At 47.1% G+C, this 18,710-nt stretch overlaps 1 protein-coding gene across 4 annotated transcripts in view; it reads left to right on the plus strand.

The window, feature by feature from the left end:
• The first annotated feature begins 276 nt into the window (after positions 1 to 276).
• The window catches only part of CASP7 (caspase 7), a 35,004-nt gene continuing 16,570 nt past the window's right edge, over positions 277 to 18,710 (plus strand). The window contains exons 1-2 of one of the 4 annotated variants that reach the window (XM_054581758.1): positions 277 to 391; positions 6,377 to 6,489. In XM_054581758.1, the coding sequence (XP_054437733.1) occupies positions 6,377 to 6,489 (113 nt within the window). In that variant the 5' untranslated portion in view covers positions 277 to 391. Of the gene's footprint in view, positions 392 to 1,121; positions 1,195 to 1,341; positions 1,562 to 6,376; positions 6,490 to 18,710 lie in introns of those variants that run through there. The other 3 variants (XM_054581759.1, XM_054581760.1, XM_054581757.1) reach the window with 3 other exon arrangements.

Genomic DNA, 18,710 nt, shown 5'->3' on the forward strand with positions numbered 1-18,710 from the left:
CCCCCCAGGAGTCCTGGAAAGAAAGGCATTGGAGTCTTCCGTTGCAGGCCAAAGGGTGAAGAAAGACGTGTTTGAGTGTATGTGTTTGTGTTGGCGAGTTGGCGGGTGTGGAGAGAGGAGTGAAGTGGGACCTGTGGAAGTGCACTGTCTCTCATTTTATACTAACTCACAGCTACATGCCCAGTGGCTGACACCTGGGGGCGCTCAAGAAATATTTCGGGGACGATTCAGATTCTACGTCCGGACACGCGGGCTGTGATTTGAGGTGGAAAAGTACTCAGACAGTGCCCACGTGCGAAGATAGCCGCTCCCCAGCGTGGAAGCAAGTTCTCGGGGGCCGGAAGGCCACAGCGCATCCCACAGTAGCCTGCAGAGCTCCGCTTTGAAGAAGGTAATTTACGCCGACGTGTGTGCCGAGCCCCCGGGAGGGCGCGATCTGCACAGACTGGGATCAGGGGTCCGTCTGCGGAAGAGCTGTAAGGCTGTGAGAACTGGGCCCTAGAACTGGTGCAAAGGCCCAAGTCGAAGTGTACACTGCGGGGGTGGGGCGCAGCGGAAAGGGGGCGTAATGGGGGGTAGGCTCTGAGCAGCACCTCCCACCCCATCTTTGAGCTACAGGAAGCCTGCCGGACACACTCGGCTGCTGGCGCGACTCGGGACGCTGCGTTGGAGCTCTGGCAGATCTGCAGGACTTGCTCTCCTCTCCTCGCGGCTGTAAGCGGGGCGGCCGGATCTCATAGACCTCTACAGACTTGACCCCGACCGCTCACCGGTACGCCCGGCATCTTTGCGGAGGGAGCACTATGGGCACTGTGCGCGCGGTGGAGCGGACCATTTTGCGGGCGGCCTACTTTGCAAAGGCGTGTTCTCTCTGGATCGGTGCACGCGACCAACTTTGCGAAACGCGCGACCCATTTTACATTGGGCCCCCGGGGTCTCCGGCCCGGAGACAGTGCGCGGGACAGTTGGTCGCAGCCAACTGCAGGGTGCTCTGTTCCGCGACGGTGCGCTTCTCCACTTCGGAGAGCGCATCGAGCCGGGGGCGGTACGAGTAGCCGGGCCGGGCCCCGCGAACTGTCCCGCGCGACTCCGCCCAATACCGTGCCGCAGCTTTTACTTTCGTTCTGTACAGGGGCCTCAGACGCTAGCTACGGAGGGACAGCGGCGGCCGGGAGCTCTGTCCACTGAAGAACGGTAACTTCGGCCCCCGCTTCGGCTTTCGTTTTTCCCGCTCAGCGGCGGCGCGCCTCCTCTGCCCCCAGCCCCGCTTCCGTCCTTCCGCTTATCCCGCGCGTTGTTCCTTCCGCCGCGAGCACTCTGCCAGTCTGCCAGGAGCCGGTCCCTTGCAGCTCGTCGGCCCGATCGCTTGCACTGAAACTTTGGGGAGAGGGCTCTCCGCGCCCCCAGCATCTCTTGCTTTGAGCTGCTTGACCTCCCTTCCCTCCCAGCCAGTGGACTTGAGTCATCAGTTACTATTGGAAAAGGAGAGGTGGGTTTAGAAGAGAAGGAGCGGATCTCTATCTCTCAGGGCTGACAGCGAGGACTCCCGTGCCAAACAGCCGTAGGTTCCAGTCCCCGCGTCCCTGCTTACCAACCGTGGGGCCTGGCTCACGGTTGCAGCCGGAATGGAGGGAGCTGATCATGGTGCCTAGCAGTGCCTCTGTCAGGGCTTATGCTGCCTGTGAGCTGAGGTCTTTATTGTTAGGGCAGCCTTGTGCTGGACCCTAGGAGATCCCTTGAGGAAGTAAAAAAAGTCAGGCCTCTCAGGCTACCAAGTGACCTTATAACCTTTGACCATTGTATTCAAGGTTGCCATTTATGGGGCAGTAAAATTACTGGTAGGTGATTGTGTGTCATTTCCAGGCCTTTCCCTTGAACTTCTGGACTGGCAGACATCTTGGCCCTAGCTTTTGTTTACTCACTGTCTGCTACCTCCGTAAGGATCTACCTACAGCCTGACCTTCATCCTCAATAGACAGGTGCTGCCCAGGTCCATGTCTGTCTTGTCTTAGCTGTGTGGCTTTGGGCAGGTGACAACTTCTCTGAAGAAACCTAAGTTTCTTGTGCAGTGAGGGTAAAGGCTCCAGTCACCTAGCAACGCGCTGAGAGCATCAGGTGCCAGTGCAGGGCTTGAGCGCCCAGCAGAGGCCCTCTTCTCCCAGCACCAGAGGAGAGAGGTGCAGGTCCTCAGGGCTGCTTCTCTTGGAGCCTTTAAGAAGATTGTCTTCATTGGGTCTAGAGTGGAGTGCAAGTTGTACTACATCACTTTTTTGAGGAAGTAGCTGCATTCCCTCCCCCCATTAAACAAGTTCAGACAGTAGCTGGGAAGCTACTTCCTACCAGATGTGTACCCAGTGGCCTGTGAAGCTTGTAGAGAAATAATGACTAAAGGGTTTTCATTTGCAGTCTCCATAAAAGCTGCTTAAAATATGAATATAATTTTCAAATACCAGTGAAGGTTGGCAGTTGAATGTTTTCTTAGTCTTGAGCGCAGCAGACAGTGGTGATAATAGGGAATATTTATTGAGCGTTTAGAATGGGCTACACAGTGCTTAGCATTTATATGCATTGTTCCTTTCAGCCTCATTTTACAGATGAGGAAACTGAGGCTTGGAGAGGTTGAATATTTTGTTCAAGGTTCTACGGCTAATGGGTGGAGTAGCCAATTTAACCTTTGATCTGCTGTTCACTGTGACTCAGCTCTCTATGGCCTCCCTGGGTCCCTTTGGTCCTGTTGTGTATCCTATATCAACAGTTTATTTAGGACACTGAATAATTTCAAAGTTTGAAGTACATTTCAAGTATAACATTTTTAAGGAAATATTTATTGAGTTCCTGCTGTGTACCTGGCACTTTTCTGTGACTAGAACAAAAATAATAATAATAATGATTAAGATAAGCTCTCAATCTGCAAATAGAGTCGTGGTGGATAATGGCAATCGTTAATACTCAATAATAACTAACCTTGAGTGCCTGGTACTTTTAATACTTTATGCACATTAAATATGAATTTATTTAAGAGAAGGTAGACGTATTTAACCATGGAGTATGCAGTATCCCGTGAATGGCTGACTGCTCTTTGAGCCTGCGCCCCACAAAGGGGACACATACAGGAAAGCAAGGCCAGATGTGGCCTCTCCAGGCACGAGAGAGCTGAGATGGGGCTGGGTTTTTTTGATGGGCTGAGGATACAGGGAAAAAAAGGGGTCAACACCAAGTCTTGGCTTGACTGAGATGATGTGGCCGAGGTCAGGCGCCCCGCTCGGTCCCTGCCCTCATTCTGGGGGAACTTGATTTCACTCAGAAGTCAAACCCAGCTTCACAGGCATGAGAGAGTCACTGAGTGTTTAGCTTTATAGACTTAAAAGAGTCCAGTCCCACCACGCTGGCTTGTTTTAGACATATACTCTGGCCGGTTGTTAGAAGGGATGTTTGCTGTTCCCGTTCCCTGCCGCCTACTCTCCCACCCCCACGCCAACAGTGTTTTGCATTAACCCAGAAATATGCTATAGGTTTCACACAGGCCCTTCAGGGAAAGCTCTGGAAAGCCTCCCACTGCTGAGCCATAGGAATTGGCCTGAACTTCACCCCTCCATAGCCGAGGCCGAAGGTCCCTCCCAGTGGCCACGGAGGAATATGAGCTACACCTCTCCTTTGATGGAGTAGGTTAGGCGTTTGCGAAGCGTGCAGTTTCTTCAGCCTTCATCAGCCCCGCCCCCCCCACTTCCCCTTCTCAGATCCCAGGTCAGACATTTCCTCCCCTGAGAACCTTCCTGAACGCCTCTGAGGCCCAGTGCCCTGGTCTTCACACACACCGCAACAGCAGCCTGACATTTATAGCACGCTTTTATGGGGAACAGCGTCTCCTCCCCAACAAGGCCGGACCAGGTCAGTTTGCTACAAAGTATAGTCACACGTCCTAGCAGGCAGCCTGGTGCAGTAGACATCGCGTAAACATTGATCTAATGACTCTTCTTAGCAGTCCCAACAATATTAAAGAGCCACTTTGCTGAGCCCCACCCCCGCCGTGTGTGTCTATATATATAGATAATGGTCACATCATTTTATCTTCATACTGCCTAGATTCAGCCTCTAAGATTAGTGATACCAAAAGGCTCAAGGCTTACACACCATGTGTTGAAGTTAGTGTCTTTTTCTGGTGGATCTTCTATAACTCAAACTTGCTAATTTTGAAAATATTTCAGTGCTTTGCTAAATACTAATCCACAATGAAAGGTAATTAAGTCAATATAAAGGAGATGAAATAAAAACTATTGAGCATTTCTGTGTGCCTGGATTTACCTTTATCTCTGGGGACGGGCTTATCTCTTTTTTTGAGAAACATTTTGAGTCCGAATCGGAAAAACCTAACTGCCTCCAAACTGGAAACACACTGGCGGTGATGGCGGGGCATTTGTGATGTGCTGAGAAACAGGAAGGCCACCGGATCTCCGATGGCCTCTGTACAGATTGGGTGTGGAACTGTCCCTCCCCCCCAGTCCTCTCCTCACGGCCCAGTACAGCCCTGAGGTGAGCTGGAAGGTGACATGACAGTGCTACTTGGAGCTCAAGGCCACTAGGTGGATGCTTTGGCGCCTTGGTCACCTCCCGGCTAAGCTGGACTCCTTCTCCCCCTCACCTTCCAAAATCCGTTACTTGTGCTCTGGGACATAATATCTTCTGTCAAATCAGTGCCTTCTTGTTTTCTGATCAAGTGAGGATGTGCCTGAGGGAGCCCAGTCAGAAGGCAGGCCTACACGTGTCCCCTTGGGTGTGCCCTGTGCGATGGCTCAGAGGTTGACACCAGTGGAAATTAGAGCCTGGAGAGTTGTCCCTTCATTTTTGAGAGGCGATCCCTTCACGGGAAAGGAAACAGATCTTGATGTAGGGGAAGTGACTCTAGAATAGGCTCTGCTTCTGACGAGCTGCATCACTTTTAGCTTTCTCTTCTAGCTTTTTGTTCAATCAATATTTATTTAATAATCACCTCTGTGTGCCAGGCACCTGCGCCACGATGAACTTACGTTGTCATGTTTGAGCTGAGCAATAAGCCAAGTGCAAATGAACAAGACAAATGCGAGGGCTGTGAAGGGAATGGGGATTGGGTGGGTGGGCGGTGTTGATGGAACAGGAGTAATCAAGGAGGACCTCTCTGCAGAGGTGCCATTTACACCGAATTCTGAAGATGGAGAATTAGCCGCCAGGGCAAAGATGGCATGTTCAGCAAATATGTGGGTGACAACTCCTAGAAACAGAACCAACCATGAGCCCAGACAGAACCTGACACAAGCCTGGTGTGGCCCAAGGACACTAGGGAACGGGGAGCTGATGGTGGGATGGTGAGGCAGGGCCCTGGGGTGCTTGTTGCTGGCCTCAGGTCTGAGTCCTACTATATTCGAGTTATGTGGCCTGGGACAAGTTATTAACTTTTTTCAGCCACAACTTCCTTATCTAACAGTGTTATTAGTCATAAGGATGATCTAACAGTATGAGTGGGAGTATTGAAAATATAATGTTGATAAAACAATAATGAATCTGAGTTTCTATTCCTATATTGTCATTTTTATGTCTTAAGAGTAGGGGGAGTATTAGGTGAGTAGGGGATCCTATGGGCTGATAGATTTCCCAGATCAGGGGTCAGCTTGCCTGTTTTGGAAAGGGCCAGCTAGTAAATCTTTTAGGCTTAATGGGCCTGTTATCTGTTGTCACAATTACTCAACTCTGATTGTGGTGGGAAAAGCAGCCACAGACAATTCATAAATGAAGGGGTGTGGCCATGTTCCAATAAAACTTTATTTGCAAAAATAGGTGGTGGGCCATAGTTCAAAGGGCCTTAAAATCCAAGCAGATGGGGTTAGATTTGAACTTTTAGATCATAGGGGTCTCTTGAAGATGACTGAGCATCAGATAGATTTGAGGAAATCTGTTTTTGGTAAAACCAGGCAAAGTCCTGTGAAATAAGAAGTGAGCTTTACACTGCAAGTTGTTCCTTTCCTGAACTGGGCCTGGGCAGTGCAGGCAAAGGATGAACACCTTATCACCTGTCAGGAATCGAGGGGAGTTGCTTGTTGTTACAAACCTTGATGGACCTTCCCCAGCTCCTCGTACACAGGGAACATTTAACAAAATTGTGGATGCTGGATTTTGCGGGGGCTTGGTTTGCTTCCCCGCTGTACGCCCCTCCCTGGAACAGTGCCTGAAACAGAGCTGGCATTCAAGCATCTGAATGAGTTGATGGGGCGGGGGCCCAGCCCTGGAGTCTCAGTGTTCAAGACTGCTCATCCCTAGGCTTAAGTGAAAACCATGTCACCTGATGAGTGCCATTTAAAGACATCACACTGGATTCCAATTTTCTCTTTTGTTTTTCTTCTCTCAGATGGCAGACGATCAAGATCAAGGCTCTGTGGAGAGGCAGGGAGCTGGGGATTCGGGAAACGGTGATGCCGTTGACGCCAAGCCAGACCGGTCCTCGTTTGCCTCGCTCCTCAGGTGAGTTTCCTTCCTGCCTGGGTTAAGCGGGGGCCCTGCCACTCGCCCTGACACGCCTCTGCCACCTCCAGCCACCCGTGGGGAGGGGGATATTCAGAAACGGGGGTTTAGGCTGTGCACGGGAGGTTGGCAAGGACCCTGCTGGCCCCGTGTGACAGTGCTAGCGTCCCCTGTGTATACGTCTGTGTTTCTGGGACAAGCCCAGGTGTGGGGGCAAACCAAGCCACGGGGGTCCCCTGTGCAGTGGCTGTGTGTCTGGGTGGCAGCTGCCCAGGAGTGAGGGGCTGTCCTGGCCAGAGGTGATCTGCAGCCACAGCCCTGGGAGCGGAGGCTGGGCTCCCTCCCACCCTGCGCCTTCCGAGGCAACTCCACTGAAGCGGGAGCATCCTGCCGCCTGAGTCCCCCTTTTTCCTTTATTGAGTTCACTTTTAAATTCTAAATCTTACAATTAACGATAGTAATAATCATGATCCCCGTCTTTATTAAACTCTTGTACGCCAGCTCAATAACGCCTGTAATGCTTACAACCCCAGGAGATGGTTCTGTTGTTATCACCATTTAACAAGTAGGGAAACCGAGGGGCTAAGAGGATTCATAGCTTGCCTTCTGATGACAGTTAATGAATGGTAGAGCTGGGATTAGAACCCTGTTGGTGCCAGTTCTGCTCACCCAACGGCTCTGCTGTGCTCTCCGTTTAGAAGTAGGGGGTCACAGAGGGGCAAGTGAGTGGGGCTTCCTGACAAGAGGCAGGAGCAGTCTGTGGGTCAGAAGCATCAGACTTCTTGATAACTCCCCTGCCAGGCCCCCTGGCGGGGGACAGCCAGGGGGGTTAAGGTTAAGGTCAGAGAGTACTCCCAGGCAGTGCTCAGGAGGGGAAGCCCAGAGAGAGCCTGGGGTCAACCATCCCAGAAAAAACTCAGAAGGAGGGAAGACCCCAGCATTCTGGACCCAAATTCCATTGGCATTGACTGCCATTGAGGGTCAAGAACGTCCAGTGAAATGACCAGGAAACACAGTTCCAACTTCTGAAAACTTTTCCAAGCCATTAGGTCAATTGGTCCAGGCTATACCATTCCCCACGGCAAGCCCCTTCAAGCAGGGGCCTTTCAATGTTTTTGCTCACAGACACCTCCAAATAATGTAAAACTACATACCCCCCTTACACACTTTCAAGGTAATGCATAAATTACATGACAAAGTAGTTGCAAAAAATGTAATACTATTTCAGTTTCCCAACTCTTTTGAGTATTTGGGTTAAGCAGGTTGCCTCTAAATGAAAGAGAAGCAGAAATTGTGTAATAATATTTCATAAGTCTTAGTAAAGTCGTTTGGTGTACTTCCTAGAAATTACAAAAAAAGGAATGGTGTATTGTCAGTATTAACATTTAAAAGTCATTCCTGTAAATGTATTCATTAGAATCTAATCCATACTATTACTTTCTTCTAGACTAAGTTACTTTTTCAGCTATTAATTAACAGTTGATCTGAACAAATAAATGTTGATAAATGATCAGTATTATGGTCAAGAGAAGAAATGTTGACAATAGAGAATTTCTATGTTTATTTGAGACAAACTGACGACATATGCCAAGGTGCAAGACCTCAGGTTCTCCAGAAAATAACAGTTTTACAGCTTCTTTTACACATTTGAAATTAAGGGAAACACATAGAGGTGGAGAAAGCAAGGCAAGGATTGGGTTACAGGATAGTTAACAGGATTATGCGTTCTCTTGGGGGTTAATGCCTGCTTCGGAGGGGTATTACTTCTGGCATTTCAAAGACGTGTTAACCCAGATGCACAAGAACACTGGAAGGGCTGGCTTAAAACCTCCCACTGAAGAAGCTATAGGCCTGGATACTTCTGGTCAAGATGGCACCATAGGTAAACGTAGTACTCACAATCTCCCACAAGCACGTCAAAATTACAATTAAACTACAGAACAGCCATCACCTGAAATCTAGCTGAACAGAAGTCCTATAACTAAGGATATGAAAAAGAAGCCACATTGAGATGTGTAGGAGGGACAGAGATGCGGAACAGGGCGGTCCCACACCTACAGGTGGCAGTTAAGAAGCAGGAGGGATATCGTGGCTGGAATGTGCCCTCTGAGGGGCGAGGGCTTCTAGGCCCGTGGAACACCAATGCAGGAAGAGGAGTCCTCACAACATCTGGCTGTGAAAATCAGTGGGGACTCCGTCTGGGTAAAACGGGGCGCTGCTGGCGTCCCAGGTGTCCCCTTAAAGGGCTGAGTACAGACTCACTCACTCTGAGCGCCAGAATAGGGACAGCAGCCCGGAAAGCACCCGGGAAAGCACCCAGGAAAGCACCAGGGACACGCAGGGAGGGACTGAGTTGTCTGGCTTCGGGATGAGAACTGGAGGGACAGCTATCTGGGGACAGCAGGCACCACCGTTCCTTTGTTGAGCCCTCCCTGACCTAGCCTGCCTGTCTGAGTCTCTGTTAACCAGGCTAACACTGCTCTCGCCCCATCCTGGTGATTCCTAGGGGTTCCGGGGAATTGCCTGAGGCCCAGTTTACTCACAGGCCAGAACCTTTCTCAGCAGCTTTTTTTCACAGCCAGCTGGCCTGAGCCAGTGCTGAGGACTTTCATAAAATCTCTGAAAAGTCCACAACCCTCAAATAAGCAGTGTCTGGCTTCAGCGTGCCCTGTACCTCTTGCCAGGTGACCCCAAACTTGACAGTAGTGGCAGCTGGCCTCAGTTGGCAGCAGAGCCTCTCTCAGGTGCCTACAAACCCAGTACAGGCAGCTAACAACCACTGATAACTTTGTAGCTCCTGCCAAGTGGTTCTGGGCTGGGCAAGGGCACCTCCCAAGAGGCCCCAGAACCAACACATCCAGTGGCTGGCTTCATACTACACCAGAGCACCACCCAATTAGCCCCACAAACAACATGTCCACAGGGTAGACTCAGCACGCACTAGAGCCATGCAAAAGTGACTCCCGCACCATGGGGTCCACCCCCACACAACAGTTGGCCAACCACTGTAGCCAAAGCCAGTTTTCACAGTCGGTCAGCCTGTGGGTTAGTCCTACCCATTGACAAACCACAAGCAATCAAGGCTTATCTACAACAGGAGGACGCATACAACCCACACAAGGACACCCTTGGAGCACTTGGCTCAGGTGGCCAGGGAGACTGTATCACTGGACCCCACAGGACACCTCTTATCTAAGGTCACTCTATCAAGATTGGGAGATGTAGCAGCTCTCCATAATGCATAGAAAAAAACACAGGGAAGCAGCCAAAATGAGACAAAGAAACACGTCCCATATGAAAAGACAGTCCAAAACTCCAGAAAAACGAAACAAATTGGAGACAAGCAGTCTACCAGGTGCAGAATTCAAAACAGTGGTTATAAGGATGCTCAATGAACTTAGGGAAAGAGTTGATGAACTCAGTGAGAACTTCAACAAGGAGATAGACAACATAAAAATGGAGATAGAAAACATAAAAAAGAACCAGTCAGAAGTGAAGGATATATTAGCAGGAATCAACAATAGATTAGATGAAGCAGAGGATCGAATCAATGATTTGGAAGACAAGGTAGTAGAAAATACCCAATCAGAAGAGCAAAAAGAGAAAAGAATAAAAAAAAAAATGAGGATAGTATAAGGGGCTTCTGGGACAACATGAAATGTACCAACATTTGCCTCATGGGGTCCCAGAAGGAGGAGAGAGAGAGCAAGGAATTGCAAACCTTTTTGAAGAAATAATGACAGAAAACTTCCATAATATGGTTGAAGAAATAGACATACAAATCCAGGATGCACAGAGTGTCTTAAACAAGATGAACCCGAAGAGGTCCATGCCAAGACACATCATAGGTAAACTAGCAAATGTTAAAGACAAAGAGAGAGCCTTAAAAGCCGCAAGAGAAAGACAGCTGCCTAAAAGGGAGCATCCATAAGACTGTCAGCTGAGTTCTCAGCAGATACTGTGCAGATCAGAAGGGACTGGCACAAAATATTTTAAAAAATGAAAAGCAAGGGTCTACAATGAAGATTATCCGGGAAAGCTATCATTTAGAAGTGAAAGACAAAGAACTTCCCAGACAATAGAAAAACTAAAGGAGTTCATCACCATCAAACCAGTATTACAAGAAATGTTAAAGGGCCTTCTTTAATAAGACAAAAATATGAATAATAAAATGGCAATAACTACATACCTATCAATAATTACCTTAAACGTAAATGGATTAAATGCTCCCATCAAAAGAGAGGGTAGCACAAGACTCACACAGACTGAAAATAAAATGATGTAAAAAGATATTTCATGCAATGAAAATGGAAAAAAATGAACTTATGAGGGGAGACCCCAAAAACCCCAGAATTTATTTATAAAAAAATTGTGTATTTATTCTTACATGTTTAAATTTCAGTCACCTCCCAAGTACTCTCTATTTGATGCAATAAACCTATCAAGACATTTTTTCTACTGCTCAAAACAGTTTTGGAACTTGTCAATTTTGATGCTTTTTAGTGTTCTGCTTCTTTTTTTTTTTTCACCTCTTCCACATCATGACAACTTTTCCTTTTGACAACCTTTTTCATCCAGGGAAACAAATAAACAAAAATGTCCCTTGGGGTGAACAGGGAGGGTAGGGCATAGGGCATGCTGTTTTTAATCAAAAACTGCTGAACGCTCAGCGCGGTGTGAGCAGGTGGTGCTGATAAATCACCCATGATGAAATGGGGAAACATGTTGAAAGGGTCTTCAAAAAAAATTCACTGGAGCTGAACACAGCCTCTCATAACAACGCCAGCTGGTACACCGATACAGATGGGTTCCTAAAACACTCACCTAGTGGAGGAAGCCTGTACTACAAGGGGCCTGCCCTCCAGAAGGTAATTCCTGTTTTCTTTGGGTCCCCCGGTATACCAGACAAAACAGACTTTAAAACAAAGACACAGCAATTCTTATTCCAGCTATTTATCCGAAGAAACCCAAAACACTAATTCAAAAAGACATATCCATTCTGTGTTCATTGCAGCTTTATTTACGATAGCCAAAAATATGTAAGCAACCTAAGTGTCCATCAATAGTTAAATGAATAGAGGAGATGTGGTGCATATATACAATGGAGTATTACAGCCATATAAAAGAATGAAGGCTTGCCAGGGCAGTAGCAGGGATGGACCTAGAAGGTATTATGCTAAGTGAAGTCAGACAAAGACAGGCACCACTTGATTTCACTTAAAAAAAATATAAAGGAACAAAGAAAACTGAAAGAAACTCAGATACAGAGAGCATTTTGGTGGTTTGTGTGGGAGGGGTGTTGGGGGAATGGGTGAAAAAGTGGAAGAGATTAAGATATGCAAATTGCCAGTTATAAAAATGGCCACAGGGATGTAAAGTACAGCGTAGGGAATATAGTCAATAATAGTGTAATAACTGTGTATGGTGCCAGCCTCATTAGGGTGATCTCTTTGTAAGTTATAGAAATGTCTAATCACTATATTGTACACCGAAAATAAAGTAATGTAATATTGTACATCAACTGTAATGGAAAAATAAAAATTTTTAAAAACAGAAAAGAAGTTATAGACCTGAGGTGTGACTACCCACCATGACCTGCCTGGTTTAGAATTTATGATCAGATCACCCTGTGAGGTTGCTTTCCGTAGGACCACTTTTATTCATCCACATTATTACATTGTTAAGCACCAAAGTGATTGTTAAATGGAAATGTCATTGAAATTGCAACTTACAATGGAGTGGGTTGGCTTTTAAAGTTAGCTTATGAATAAATGGACAAATAATACTTATTGCTAGAAAGATAGAGTGTAGTATCACCTCTTTTTTCTATTTTTTATTTTTAGAGGTAGAAGTGTTGAAAAACAATGAATAAATACATGGGATGGCAATTTTATTATAATAGTGTCACTTAGTTCTTTGAATTCCTTCCAAGTTCTCTGCCAAAAAATGACAACTCAATTAGCTCTTCCTTCAGTTGTTTTGAAAATTAAGAACTGAAAATTACCTGACTTTCAAAGAATTGTTACTCAGCCCTTAGAGACATTTATATTTTCAGTTTCTGGGACTTAAACCAAAAAGGCTTTATCAAAACTTCTCAAACAACTGTTGGTCAAACCTGTTTCTCTTTTACTTTGAGGCAACATGTTTAACCTAAAGACTCCAACAAAGATAAGATAATTACAATAGCATTAACAAACATTTGTTAGTGTCCCTTTTCTGAAAATGCTTTTAAACTAATGCATATATATATATATATATACACACACACATATATATGTATGTATTCAGTATTTATTTATTGTTAAAACCTTGGTGCTGCAAATGCAGCTCATTCATTTATGGAAAATATCTGCTGTGTAATCTAGTTAACAAAGCCAGTTCTTATGAAACCAGTCTGCCACACCAGACTTGCTTTCAGTCATTAAAGGTCTGATACCATTATTTTTTCCTGTCAATAAATGGGCATCCCTGTGACAGCTATCTTGTTTCTGAATTCCAGTTCTTGGATGGAGGGTTGGCGGGGAGGGATGGATGGAGGGATGGATTCTAATTCTTGGATGGATGGATGATGGGGAGGGAAAGGGGGAGGAAGGGCACCCAGCCCAGTGCTGTGTTTTCCTCCTTGAATCAGTGTTTGCTTTAGCTGAACAGCGATACTGTCTTTGGGTATAATCAGGGGTTGAAAGAGGGAACATTATTATGTAAGAGTCATGCCACTCCCATTCTATTCTACTATGTACATGTTTTTCAACATACAATAGAATTGGGAACAGCCCGGTGTGCCCCCAGATGGCCCCACTTCTGAGGCCATCCTCGGCCCTTATCACACCCTTGGGTAAGTAGGGAGCCCCACCGCAGTGCCTGCCTGATCCAAGGAGACTCACGGACACTGGAATCTGAATTGGCCCTTTGTCAGAGGACATGGAGGTTTTCACATCGTCTCAGGTTCAGGGTGGGTGAGAAGTCTGCCCTTCTTTTATGTAGGGGGAGGTGGGAGACTGGGAGAGGGGAGGTGGTGTCTTATCCGGGCCAGTTTTTGGAAAAATACAAATGGAAGTTGAGGTTCTGGTAATTCATTCCCTCAAAACTATCTGCCTGATGCCTTGGAAAGTCTTCTAGCACCCGATTTAAAGACTTCTGCCTTAAAAACTTACCATTTTGCAAAAATAGATGTATTCCGTGGTATGGGTTTTTCTTGTTGTTGTTTTTTTTCTCTTAAGTCCTTTGGAAAGGTAAATAAGCCTGGATAATTTTCTATATTCTAGTTCACTATGCCTTTTTCATAGCATGGTTGATGTTGACATCAAGCTTCAGATTATCAAAGTAAGCAGTAAGCAAAATATTTAAATTAAATGTCCTTTTCTGAACTGCTTATTTTGTTTTTTACAATAGAGGAAATTTCAATAATATTTAAAATAAGCAAATGAGAACTGTATGCAGGGCATAATGGCATAGGCAGTAACTACGGAACAGTGCCAGAACCCTGTGTTGCCAGATATTCACGTGTAAGCGAGATCAGAATTTTTCCCATGGGGACGTTGTGTAGCTCCAAGCACCTGCAGCACTTGTTCCTTCTGCTTCAACAGAGCTATCAGTGCAATAAATTGCTTACTTTAGTGGCATGAAGAGTAGGACATGATTATTGGGTTATTAAGCAATACTGAGCTACACTAAATGGCAGTCTAATGTGCTACTCTTCCCAAGAGTGAAATGCTTGTTGCTTATTTTCTCTACCTTCACTGAGCCCGCTCAGAACACCTGCTAAGGAGGCAGTTTGAATAAAATTCAATCAGGATTTATCACATACCCTTAACATTTAGATTTTTCCATCTGTGTTCTTCAGAAGGGGAAAGTTTCTTTCATCTAGGAAAGTATTACTGGCTTTAAAATTAGCCACTTGGGATGCCATTTTTGGTTATTAGTTTATCACTTTATTCATTCGTTAAATAGTTAAGGAGTGACAGAGTGAGAGTAGTCCCTCACATCAAGTCCCATAGTTGGTTAGTGGCATGGCCAGGATTTGAACCTGCATGCGCCTGCCTCTCAAACCTTCAGTCACCACAATCTACTGCCGCCTCTATGCGTCAGGCTCTGTGTCAGTCTCTGGGACTGCAGCCGTGGACAAGGTCAGCAGGGCCGCTGCCTCAGACACTCCTGGTCTTGCCAAGAAGGCAGACATGGAGCCGGGGGTGGAGGCGCGATGCCTCTAGGACAGGGCAGAGCAGGGCACTGGAGAACTAAGATTAAAAAGAGCACCCAGCCTGATCTTGGTGGCCAGAGAAGGCCCCCTGGAGACATGGCATGCGTGCTGAGACTTGATGGCAACGGGGAGGTTGTGGCGGGGAGGGGACATGTGAGATCTGGGGTCATTCCAGCTGGCAGGAATGTGGGACGTGGAGGAATGGCAGAGAGGACATGGGGGATACGGGCAGGGACCAGATTTTAGAAGGGCTTGTCTGCAGGCCACACTAAGGACTTGGAATCAATCCTAAGGACAGAGAAGTCACTAAGGGGTTTTAGTGACGCGATCCGTGACACACACACTCGTGTGCACGCACACACACAGATGGGAACATGTGAGCTGCGCTGTGCAGAGTGCTCTGAAGAGGGGCCTTGTGGGAGGGGAAGCAAGGTAGGGGGCTGTCACAGTTTTCCAGGTGAGAGTGGGTGCTCCTGATGGGAGAGGGACTGGGCAGGGGGCTGGGGGCAGCCAGACTCCAGGGGTGCCTGGGAGGTAGAAACTGAAGGAGACACAATGAGAAGAGTGGCACCCAGACCCAGGGGTGGTTGAAGTCACCTAGCAATCACTGAGTCCTCTTACTAGGAAAGGGGGCGAAGACCTTTCTATTCTCCTGTCACGATGACAGAACTGCACCAGCATTTGCCCCCTTTCATCATTCCCCTGAGTAGCTTTGCTGAGCGAGACCTCCTGAGAAACGTGGGTGGTGTCAAGAGACTTCATATGTTATGGATGAGATGTCATTGTGTCTAAACAGTATCCGTTATCACACCTGTGCCATCAACGCCTCCTATGGAACCTCTGTGCCTTAAGGATTCTAACTGGGATAGTGTATCCCACTCAAATTTAACTCACTGCGGTGGCGTGAATGCAGCATTAAAGGCTGGTTAGTTCCTGCAAATCTGGGAAGTTCGGCAGCCCCTCCCATTGTCCTGTCTGCTGCACGTGGGGCACTTTGTATGCCGCGTGTCCCGGGTGTGGGGGCAGCCCGGGGGAGCGTCACAGGCTATGCCGGGTGCTACCCGCAGCTGATAGCAGGCACCTTCTCCCTCTCATCCCATCCCCAGCTCTTTCCTCCAGGGTCTCAGAAGTACTGCCTGGTAAGGCAGCAGAGGGGGGAGTAACACCCTCCACCCCTCTCTGACTCAGGACAGACTGCCCACCCAACCTTTCTCTGGAGACTTCAAGGATTCTAGGAAAGAGAAAGAAGCCTCCTTTTCTCCCCCAAGCCTGGCAGGTGCCCAGGGCAGGGGTGGGGTTGGGGGGCAGGGGAGGCGTCGCTTGCCCTAGGTTGGTAGTTTCAAGCCCTGTCCCTCCTTGGCTTTTTGTCTCACTGCCACTAGATGGCACCACAGCATCGTTTTATTTCCATTACATTGGGCTTTGCATAATCAACCCAGCCTGTTTTTTACTTTCATTTAAAGTTTCGAGGGTGTCCCACAGCCCATTGCAAAATCGTAAATGTACTTAACACCTTTTTTTTCTGCTCATCAGTTTTTCTTCAGTGTTTGTGTATTTCATGTGTGGCCCAAGACAGCTCTTTTTCCAGTGTGGCCCAGAGACGCCAAAAGTTTGGACGTGCCTGATAGTTGTTTCTAATTTTCTGATTATTGAAGAACAATTGGAAAACATACAAGATCACAAAGAAAACAATATCCAAGGTATTCATGTAAAATTCGTAAAGCGTAGGATTTTTAAAAAATGACTTAGAAGAAATCCATTATATGCAGAGTCAACCAACATTCATTAGGAGCCCATTTTGTGGAGCAAAGCCTAGTGTCACCTGTGAACTTAAAGAAGGCCCCCTTTGATGTAAAGGGGGCCCTAGGACCCAGCACAGGTTACCTGCCACCCAAATTAATGATGCGGTCCCTGCCCTGGATATAAACTCAGGCTCTTATTGAGTGTCTAGGCACAGCTACGGAAAATAGTTAATAACAAAGAATAACTACTTGCAGGATGGTAGGGGGCAGAGTGGTAGCCAGGGGAGGCTGGGGAGAGGGAGGAGCAGGGAGGGCTGAAGGACGAGTTGGGATGTGGGTCGTCAGAGACAAGGCAATGGGTTATCAAGGGACTAAGGAGCCCACCTGCCAGGGGCTGGGAACATGTAGCCCAGGTCCCAGTGGGGTGCCATTGGCCCTCGTGCCACCGCTGGGAGCCATTGCAGGTTCAAACCTAACCTGCTTGTGTGACTGGCATTCCGAAGACAGCCTCACCCAGGAACAGGTTAGCGTGGAAGTCGGATTCCATGCTGAGCTGTGCTCAAGGGCTCAAGGGCACATCAAAGGAAATTAAAAAGAAAAAAAGTAGCAAATGCCCTCTCAAATTCCATGCACCCCCCGCACCCCACCCCCGCCCCCTGCCTGAGTGGAGCCTGTGTGTCCCTGCCCAGGGCTTAGTTTAGCTTCTGGGTCCTGAGTGAAGAGAGCAGGAAAAAAGGCTCATTTTCAGAACTTGATACATTCTCCTTTTTTGGAGGCACCAGCTTGGATCACATGAGCTCCCTCTTCTGTGTCATCTTTGCGTTCCAACCTTCGTCCACCTGGAGTGTGTTTAATAAATGCCACTTGGCTGGGACTCTTCTTTCTTGGGATGGCAACTTGGGTTTCTCCCCTAGTGAGTGTTATATTGTAAACAAGTCCCTATAAAAAATGTGTTATTTATGTCATTATAAGAAAGACTCAGGTGGCCTGCCTTTTTTGTTTGGAGAAAGAAAAAAATGTTAGAAGCAGCAATGCTTTGGAATTGGAGGGGAAAACAACAAATAAAGCAAACCTTAACTCGTTCCAAAAAAATATTTTCCAAGTGAAAGCCGTTCAGTCACAAGGTTGATTGAAAGAGACCAGATAGATCTGGGCCCCCTAAGAGGAAAGAAACATTAGAACATAGCTGGGGAGTGGTTACTTTTTTAGTAAAGGAGGATTTCCAATCCTGATTCCACAATACTGGATGCCTGTCTCCCAAATCTGTATATAAAGAGTAATAAAAATTTAGTACTATATCTGAGGCAGGGACGATACCACTTGAGTGACAGTGGAGTCAGACAACCCAGTTTCAGATCCTGGCCCTGCCTCCTACTCATCAGTTGAGGGACTGTAGCAAGTCCTGGGGCCTTTCTGTGCCTCAGTTTCCTTGTCTGTATAATAGGGGTGTGAACAGCCGCCCACTGGATGTTGTGAAAATGAAAGTAACTGTCAGCCTGCTGACTTAACCTGATGAAGAAATCGTAGCATCGTAATATTAAAGTTGGAAGACTCCCTAAAGGGTAATTTACCCAATTTCCTTCTATAACAATCAAAGGACGTTAAGACCAGAGAGGTGATGTGCTCTACCCATAGTCACCCAGCAGAGCCAGGACCACGTCCCAGGCCTAAGCTGGAGTCCAGTGTCCCCCCGCCCCCTTACATCAAGTGCCACCCACAACAGCAGTGACATCAAACTAGTCAGCCACATTTTCTTTTTACTGATCACTGTATCTTTTGATGACACCCAATTCTTAAAAAGAAAAAAAATACATGAGTTGGTCTTTTTGAATATTTAAAGTGTCAAAGAGAAGAGGTAAAGAATTGTTGATTTCTTTTAGTACCAGCCTCCTTAGATTAGAACAGCATATTCATGAGATGTAGGTGAATCTTGAAATTTCCGAGCATGTTTCTGTTTATTTATTTTAGTATTTCTTTTATTGTTGTTCAAGTACAGTTGTCTCCCCTTTTCTGTTCAGCCACATCGGTCCACCAGCAGAGCGGTTTTTCCTTTTACCCAAGTGGGCCAGCAAATTTAATTCTTCATTGAAGTGGGGGGGCAGGGTGTGTGGAGAGCGGTTCCCAGGGGACAGGCCGCGGACTTCCTGCACAAAGACGGCCAAGGGCATGTGTCCAGGGCAGCGAGCCACACGTCGGAAACACAGTGACGGGGTGGAGAGCCTTTGAGGCCGTATGATTGTGCAAAGTGTATAGAATACCTCCAGTTATTTTAGGTCCTC

This window comes from Pteronotus mesoamericanus, unplaced genomic scaffold (genome assembly GCF_021234165.1).
Source record: "Pteronotus mesoamericanus isolate MK-2021 breed Mesoamerican mustached bat unplaced genomic scaffold, CSHL_Meso_final contig_657, whole genome shotgun sequence".
Classification (NCBI taxonomy): domain Eukaryota; kingdom Metazoa; phylum Chordata; class Mammalia; order Chiroptera; family Mormoopidae; genus Pteronotus; species Pteronotus mesoamericanus.